Genomic DNA, 9,530 nt, shown 5'->3' on the forward strand with positions numbered 1-9,530 from the left:
CGTTAAACAACATTAGTAGCATTTGACGCATACTTTTTCACCACCCCCATGCTCGAGCTCCTTTTGCCATTGTCACTAGGTGTGAAACTACACTATGTTTAGGGGTGCATTTGCACCTTTCCGGATGCAAATACAATGGATTTGATTAAAATTTCACCACATATGTGCACCCCCTACAAAGACATATTTATTCACTTATAAGACAATAACACCACCTTCTGATTTGCTCTGATTATTGTTGCCACATGTGCCATATTACTGTGAACCCACATCTTTCTTGTGCATTACTCTACCTCTTTGATGATCCTCTACCCTACCAGTCGATGATGTTATCCCTGCTTTGTCTTGCTTGTCATCCTTGCACCCACCATTGTCGGAAGCCAGCCTATGGTCGTAGTCATCATCCCTTGAAGCCCCCGATATCATATGACCCTCCAAACCCAATTCAAACCGCAACCCTAACTCTAACAAAGAAGATTTAATGCTATGATATAGGGGCATGGGTGTGTGAGTGGAGAAACTAAGGCTTTCATGAAAAGAACTTGAAATGCATTCACTATCCATTTTTTTGCCTTCTTTCACGTATCCTTTTTTACACTATCTTTATGCACTAACCAAAAAGATGTGCAAAGACACAACTTTGCCTTAGAAGAAATTATTACCTCTCCAACTACCAAATTGTTTCATCATATCAAAACCGATAATCATACCTTTAAATCCTTACTAAGTTAGAGTTATAAATAAAAGAGCCCAAAATTTGCAAAGGCATTCAAAGTATCATTTCTTTTGACCGTTCCTAAACGATAAATAGCTAGTCACTTGTCATTTAGTCATTATTTGAGCAAAATGGTCACTTAACATGTAAAATGGATGTTGAAATAGGATAAATGGCCAATCAAATAGAAGTAATGTACCGCTTAAATAGTGTGTATTAGGGGAACGATGTGTTTGCCATCGTAGCCACATGCATGCACAAAAAGGTTTGCCTATGCAACCAATAACACAATCACCTTAGACATGTAAAAAATGTTTTAGGTTCGACCCTTAGTAGCTACATACATGCGCATAAGGTGTTAGCACATGTAACTAGAGATAAGTTTACCACAGACATATCATATAACTAATACCATACGTTCACCGCCTTAGCTAGACATGAACAACTTATCACACATACAACTGATGACGCGTTAACCCCTAACACTTAGATTTTTTAGTCGTTGGACAACATTAGTAACAATTGACGCATTCTTCCTCCCCCATGCTCGAGCTCCTTTTTGCCATTATTGCTATCACACGTGCCATACTACTATGCACCTGCAACCTTTTTCTCATGTCTATTATCATATCATCCTATCTCTTTGGTCCTCTACCCTACCAACCGACGATGTCATCACCGCTTTGCTTTGCTTGTCGTCCTTTGCATTCGCAATCACCGCAAGCTAGCCTATGTCCATAGTCATTTGAAGAGATGACCCTCCAAACCCAATTCAATCCGTAACCCTAACTCTAACAAAAAAAGAGGCATGGTCGTGTGAGGGGAGAAACTCTAGTTTTCATTAAAAAAGTTGAAACGCATTAGATACCCATCTTTTCTCATTCTTTCACATATCTTCTTTGCCACTATCTTTATATACTAACGAAAAAGATGCGCAAAGCCATAACTTTGCCTTGAAGAAATTATTACCTCTCCAATTATGAACTTGTTTCGTCATATCAAAAACAATAATCACACCTCTAAATCCTTACTAAGTTAGGGTAATAAATAAAAGAGCGTAAAATTTGCAAAGGCGTTCAAAGTATAGTTTCTTTTGCCATAGATACGATGATGCAAATCGGTTGGCTTCAAGTCAAAATTTCATAGTTGGCGCAGCGCCCATGTGATTAGAGATTCCTCAATCCCCACACCTTGATCAGGAAAAGTATCACATCGTTTGGTTCATTCCAGGCATCAAGATCACAAATCACAATAGAGGCTCCCGATCAGCTTCCGTGGTGTGTTTCATTTCCAGTCCAGCACACAAAGGCCCCTGCGGCCTGCCGGCTGCCCACTGGTTAAACCACACCAAAACACTCGCGAGACACAGTGAGATCTCTCGTCACGTCGCCAGATCCAAGCCCCAACCAAATCCGCGCGGCGGCAATGGCGGTGCGCCCGAGCCTCGCCTGCTTCCCCTCCGACCCCGCGCTCCACGAGGCCTGCGGCATGCCGTGGGGCGTCGCCGTCACTCCGTTCTCTGCAACAGATGAGCGCGGCTCCAAGCCGGCCACCGGCGCCGAGGGCCACATCCTCCCCCGCTGCCAGTCCTGCTTTGCCTACTTCAGCTTGCTCTGCCAGCTCGACCGCTGGTCCTGGAACTGCGCTGTCTGCGGCGCGGAGAATGACCTCCCCGCCGACGCCGCCGCGCGCTACGCCCGCGACGGTGGCCACGACCCGCCCGAGATGCGCTCCGCGTTCGTCGACCTCCTCCTCCCGGGTACACGCTTCTCTCTCGCCGTTCTGATTGGATGCAGCGCGCTGTGGTACGGTGCGGTATTGCTGTAACGTGGTGGTGGAATTTTGCAGGGGAGGAGGGCGAGGCGGCAGTGGCGGCGGCTCCGACGCCCGTGTACGTGGCGGCGGTCGACTTGTCCTGTAAGATCTTACAGTTCCTTCACAAGCTGTACACGTTTGACGCTAGCATAGCATTTTAGTGATTGGTACACGTGACTTTGTTCCTATAAAGAATATGACCCCGTACTGGTAATCATGCCTTAAATTTAGTACATTATGGTCCAATTTGCATATATTGAGTGCCAGCAGAGGGTCGTCATAGATTGACACCCATTGGTGCCTACTGCGCCCATGCCCTAAAAGGCTAAAACTCAGTCAAAGACATGCAGGTGTGTAATTGGTTGCTTTTATATAGTTGTAAAAGAGAAACAACGTTGCAGCATTATGATGATTGATGAGCACAGTTTCAAAATTCCCTTTGAACGATGAAATCCGTTTCCATTAAGCTGGTGCTTGACTTTTGGTGTTCCTAGCCAGTCAAATCTTTAGGCACAATTTGTTAGGCTTACAGCTTAAGTTATACTGTCTTATCTGATAAATGAATCATTAAGTTCTCCACAAACTTAAATTCAATAGTATATTCTGTGAGTTTTTATCTATACCTTTCGTACTTTCACTCTCCTCTCTCTTTTTGGTGAAATTCACCTGTTTGTGATGTTTGTTTTTTCATATTGCATTTTAGCTTCAGAGGAGTTCTTGGAGCTAGTCAAAAGTGCTCTTCAAGCAGCTCTTGAAGGTGAGCTTAAGTCCTTGGAGCTAATTTTTGGTTGAAGCATAATACGTGGAGTTTTCATAAAGCTATATATGAACTAATCTTTTGATTCCGTGCAGCTCTTTCACCAGGATCACTATTTGGACTTTTGACATTTAGCAGCAAAATAGGATTATATGATGTCCAAGGTCCAATACCTATTGTGAAGAATGTGTTTATCCCTCCTGATTCTGATGGTGCCTTACAAGTCGACCTTGAAGATATCATGCCCCTTTGCTCATTTTTGGCTCCTGTATGTAAATTGTGCTGTTAGTTACAGTTTTCTCCTTATTTGTATTTGGCTTTGGCTTTTGGTCCCAGAATATTCATCTGACTTGTACTGTATGTGCTAATATCAAGTTACATCTTAACAGATTGATAGTTGCAAAGATCGCATTACTGAAGCACTTGAAACAATTAAACCAATGTCTTCCTGGGAAGTAGCTGCAAATGCGCACGAAGGACAGGATCATGTATTGCATCACATACGTGGTTTTGGTGTAGCGTTGGATGTTCTTATCAACTATCTAAGTTCAGAATATGGAAATGCATTCGAGCTTGGTATGTTAATTCCTTGAGCCTTTGACCACACTAATGTTTGTTATTTTGTTTCAAGACTGTGGGTCTGTGGTACTTGATTTTGTCTGCCACTATAACTTGTTCTGATATATATATTAAAAAACAGCTAGGATATTTGCATTTTTATCTGGTCCACCCAATTATGGGGCTGGGCAGCTGGATATAAGTGAGGACCAAAATGCTGGTAAAGCAAGAGGTGCTGATCATGTATTGCTGCAGGAGCAGACAAGTTTCTACAAAAATCTGGTAATTTTGCACAAAGATTAGTCAATACACTATGAGAATATTTTAGAATATATCTGATTGGCATATCACAGGCTACTAGTGCTGTTCAAGCAGGTGTGTGCGTGGACCTTTTTGCCATTACTAATGAATACACTGACCTTACTTCCCTGAAAGTTCTGAGTATTGAGAGTGGTGGATCACTGTTTCTGTATTCAAGTACAGATGAATCAACACTTCCGCAAGATATGTAAGTTCGGTCACCATCTTTATGTTTCTCATGTATTCAGCAGTTAGACCATGACTTAAAATTAAATTATATTTAGATGATTTATTGTTTCCTCTACCAGATTTATTGGGTAAATGCTTAGGCTATTCTTCTTTATACCAATAGTGGAGAGCTGTCCCTAATAATAGATTATCAAAATTTTTATTATGTGGTCAATGTTTTAGTACTGGATTATGTTGAATTTGCTTAAACCCAAACAGCACGATGAAAATTAATGTTAGTTCTTGGTTGTGTGCTGCCTAGATGTCCATGCTATAAGATAGATACCCAAATGTATAAAACACGAAAGCATTCTGCATATTCTTTATGTGCACTGGTTTTATATACTTGTAGTAGCATATAAGGTCCCATAACACTTTTGATTATGGAATGGTGAAACCAAGGTGATACAAAGTAAAGGCTGACAAATCCACACCCATAAACAAGATGGCATTAATAACATGATGCTACCATGGATAGGGAATTCTTGATTCTTCTAGGTCCTTGAATTTTGAAACAAGATAAAGAACAAATGATCTGCCATATCATTAAAAGGAGTAAGTAGCTACAAAGCAGTAGCGCAGTACTCTGATTTTTTTATCTGCCTTTTGTTCAGATACAAGATGTTGAGTCGTCCCTATGCTTTTGGATGTGTAATGCGATTGAGAACATCATCACAGTTCAAGATTGCTGATTCTGTAAATACTCTGAGGGATATGTGCATTACTTACATCAGCTTCTTCATATGTAGTTGTGTCTGACATGTTTATTTTCTTTTATGTTCAACAGTATGGCCATTTCTTCCCAGATCCTCAGTACATGCATGTTCAGCACATAAATTGTTGTGACTCTTTTGCTACATACAGTTACGACTTTGAGTTTGAAAAGGATTCACAATTTTCCAGGTAACAAACATTCTAGTTCCAGGCTTTCCCATAATATATGCTTTCCATAAGTTAACCCTCATTTTTTCTCAACCATAAGTAATATGGGATTTCCCTTCTGTGCTTTGACAAATAGAAACTTATATTATTCTGCATCCTTGGTTGTTTTCTTTGAAGGGTGCATCCTTGGTTGTTAGTAGTAATTAGTTGTGCGAAATTGTTTCTAGGTTGTTGTATCAGAAAATCAGATTTTCCCCTACTAGCTGGAATACCTAGAAGGCTAGGATTGCCAGTGGGTATAAGCCTTCTTTATTGAAGTCCTAATTGATTTCATATGTCAAACCTCTGTTGAGGATATCAGTGAGTTGAGTTTAGACCAAAATAACATGTTTAATTGTGCCTGGCCAAGATGGTAAAGTGGAAGCCGATTTGTTGTCGCCATAATGAACCATGATGAAGTTCTGCATTCATTATTCATAGTTGAAATCAGGAAGGTTGAATTCTGTCTTGTAATGGAGCTGATCAAATCCATAAGAAATTTTGGAATACATTGACATGTCACACCTTCTCCATATGTCCCACATATTATGCTCAGAATTTCTTTCATAGTTTTTGTTTATCTTTATTTTGTATGGAATATTTCACCACTAATCAAAGGACAAGAAGCCTATAATTTATCTAAGGCGGATAGAGAATTTCAATATTAATTAGTGGAAATGAGAATATGATAACCTTTTAGTTGATGTTCCAACATCATCCTGACATTTGGGATCTAAAAGGAGTCTGTACAATGATGAAAGACAGCATAACTGGATATTTTCTACGAGGGCCTAAGTAGAAATGAAACAAAGTTGTCTAAGAAACATGTTGCAATGGTTAATTGCAATTACTATTAATTGCGTTAGAAACAAATTTGAACAGCTAATATGTAAAAAGTAAACAACCAGCTGTGTAACTGTATGGCTACTGGCCCATTACATCAGTCACACAAAATAACTGTAAATCTTCAGCTAAATAGTTTGAACTGTTCTGTAAATGCACAGTTTATCTCTAAATTCTTACGGCGCCATTTATTTTTGTGCCTGCAGGAAGTCAAGCCCTCCTATTATTCAAATTGCATTTAAGTACACAGTGCTTGTGCACAATGGTGATACATCAGATTTTCCAAATTCTGGGAGCAGGTACATTTGTTTACAGCCTGTGATCAGTCATTCAAGTAGCACGTTACTGTTTTCAAGTCCAGTGTTCAAGTAGTGTGCTCACATTTCTATGCAATCTCTATATGTATCATTTATGGTTTTAGTCATTTTAGTGTCAATATTACTATTCTGAAATCTTCTCAAATCTCACTCTTAATTGACATCCTGCTGTATGTTTCTTATGTGCGAGATGTCCATGTTTCAGTGTAGACAATATAAACAAAGTAAACTTTGTGCGCTTCTGTAATGCTTAGTTTGCAACTTGCTCGTTAAGCATTTTCTGATTGGTAGATTGAGATTTGACATTCTAGCAGAAATTTCTATACACAAAGATAGGGTGATGATATATTTTGTAACGTAATGTACCTTTTCCAGATCTAAATACTTGTTGGAAAGGAGGCTAAGAGTGCGGACTATCCAGTACAACACAACTGCTAATATCTGGGACCTTTACGACTTTGTTGATCCAGATGTTGTTTTGACAATACTAGTACACCAGGTAGATTCTTTATCAATATTTTGTTGATCGAGCACAAGTCTGATTCGTTGTTTGTTGTAAGCACATGATTTTGATTATTGTCAAAGCAGTGATTGTTGTCCCCTTACTACAACTTTGCTACAATGACAGTCGGTAACCAAGTGGTGCAGTGTAATTTCTTCAGTCCAGCAAATGTTGAATTCCCCTATTTGAAAATGCATTGTCTGATTGTGTTAATATGCAAGAAGAGATCTCAATTTCATCAGTGTTGGACTGTCATGGTAAAGACTAAATAGTGTACCCACAATTCAGGACAAGAAATTCTATCATGGTTTAAACTCAACCATCTCATTTACCAATGCACAATCCTAAGGGGACATACTGTATGTGACTGCCTGATTTCACTTTGCATTCTGAACATATATATGCCCTTACCAATACAAATTCCAGCTTGCTGATCAAAGTACAAAACAAGAAAGAGAAATGTGTTTATGAATTATGATTGCCATGCCTATCTGTTTCACAGGCCATTCAATTTCAGGTTTAAACAGAGTTCCATTTTCAGGTTATTTTGGCTTCTTTAAGTGATGAGCTGGAAACAAGGCTGTGGCTCCAAGATTGGTTGGTGGTTGTCATTGCTCAGTACAACAAAGCATACAAGAATGTCACATCTGGAGGTGGTACTGTGACGTATAATATTGATGTTAATTTCTCGCACTGCTCACAACTGCAGCCTCTGTCATGGTTTGTGTTTGCTATTCTATTAAGCCCCCTGCTTCAAGTCAGCAGTGAAGGCATTCATCCAGATTATGTGACATATTTGCAATGCCTCTTGAGGTAATGTCTCTTCTTCTGTAACTAATCCTAGTTCATTAGGTGTAAACACTTCCGAGAGGATAGCCAGGCATAGTCAACTACTATGGGAGGCATTAGCCTATAGATTGGAAAGTCTTAAATTGATTCTTTATCACTTTATTGCTTCCAAAGGGATGGCAAGGGGCCATATATAAACCTTAGCCACCTGAATGTAAGTCTGTAATAACTTGACTAGCAAACTCTAGATAAGATGAGAGCCTAACATACAATAGATATCCTAACTAATCTGTCTTAACCTCCCTAATCTCATGCTGAAGTACCGAGGTACTATTCGTGTGCCTTAATAGCAACTCTGGCATACCGTTAGCTTGTTATAGAACTTAGCACTAGCTAGGGAAAAATACGAATTTATGTAGTTTGTTGAGCTTAAAGATGAGAGCTTGTAACTGTTTCTAAGAAGAACAAGGATTTTGAGCCCTTGTTCTGATCCCACCTGTGGGCTGCATTTTTTTAAAAAGAAATATTGAGATTTCTCGTTTTATTTTCTTATTATCGAGCTATGGAAGTATGGTTTTACATATTTCAATTTGGATGACTGTTGTACGGAGTATCAAACACAATAGTAAATGTGGAGGCACATTATATGGGTGATGCATGTAAGCTTGTATATGATGCAACCACAGGCATGAAGCTTGTATTATTATGTCGTGGGTGGTAGTTGAACCAAAGTGTAAATACATTAGAATTTACGCGGATCATAGTTACTGATCTCCTACTTATCTGACTAGTCAATTCAAATTTAAGTGTTGGTTTTCTGGTATTTTTCCCGTCTCATCTTACTTTTGGTAGTTCAATTTGTGGCGGTTAGTCTGGGAACATCTAAACTTGATTTCAATCGACATTAGATCAATATTGTTTGCATCTATTTTATGGGCAGTGCACTGGAGCCAGCTTCGCTTCGGCAGGCTATTTGGCCTACGTTGATTTCATACTCCTCCCCCGATGTAGAAGCAGAAGTACATCAATCACTAAGCCGGACCGTGTTCACCAGTGAGAGGCCAATATTTCTTCTTGATGCATACAAAGACCTTCTGGTGTATTACTCACCTACAGCTAGTAGTGAAATCCCTTTTCCTCCTCCACGTGACTGTGAGAATAATCTTTTTCTTTCATTCATCATGCACTCTCACTAAGTCATTATCCTACCAATGTGTGCCTCCTCTCCTGTCCTAACAATGAAATGACGTTGGCAGGTCTGCTGAGATCAACAGTCGATAGACTAAAACAAGAAAGGAATATAACACCCAAACTGGTTTTCATTCACGGAGCACATGATGACACTACAGAATTTGAGAACTACCTTGTTGAGGATCAGACCTTGGATGGCTCCCTATTATCTAGCTCCACAGGTTTCAGCTCATTCCTTGATGAGGTTAGAAGTAAAGTGGCTGAGCATAGCATTTGAGGACCAGTGTCACCTGTCTCTCGATTGCTGAACTGGATGTTATACGGGTCATGACCCTTGCAACCCAGAAGTACTGTCATGAATAGAAAGAGTCAAGTACTTTGCTGGTTTACCAGCAGACGTTTTTGTATCTATATGGTGTGTGCTTGATGGGTTCGCCATTTTTTACAGATAGCTAGATGAATTTTAAAGCCTTCCTTAACAAGACCGCACTACAATGCTATAGGTGTGGTGTTCAAACACTCATGCGCTATATATTTGCAGATTGCCTGTTGCTAAAATTCGCATTTGCTACATCCATTGCTGAAATACTCGTT

At 39.7% G+C, this 9,530-nt stretch overlaps 1 protein-coding gene across 1 annotated transcript; it reads left to right on the forward strand.

Moving 5' to 3' along the window:
- Positions 1–1,986: 1,986 nt before the first annotated feature.
- Positions 1,987–9,494, forward strand: LOC136494900 (protein transport protein SEC23 D-like). The gene is made up of 14 exons (XM_066491072.1): positions 1,987–2,474; positions 2,564–2,632; positions 3,234–3,287; positions 3,383–3,555; positions 3,677–3,863; positions 3,988–4,127; positions 4,199–4,353; positions 4,988–5,069; positions 5,161–5,276; positions 6,344–6,436; positions 6,830–6,953; positions 7,498–7,769; positions 8,686–8,897; positions 9,002–9,494. The coding sequence occupies exons 1-14, from the start codon at positions 2,141–2,143 to the stop codon at positions 9,211–9,213; spliced, it is 2,223 nt and encodes a 740-aa protein (XP_066347169.1). The 5' UTR covers positions 1,987–2,140; the 3' UTR covers positions 9,214–9,494.
- The last annotated feature ends 36 nt before the right edge of the window (positions 9,495–9,530 follow it).

This window comes from Miscanthus floridulus, chromosome 11 (assembly GCF_019320115.1).
Source record: "Miscanthus floridulus cultivar M001 chromosome 11, ASM1932011v1, whole genome shotgun sequence".
Lineage (NCBI taxonomy): Eukaryota > Viridiplantae > Streptophyta > Magnoliopsida > Poales > Poaceae > Miscanthus > Miscanthus floridulus.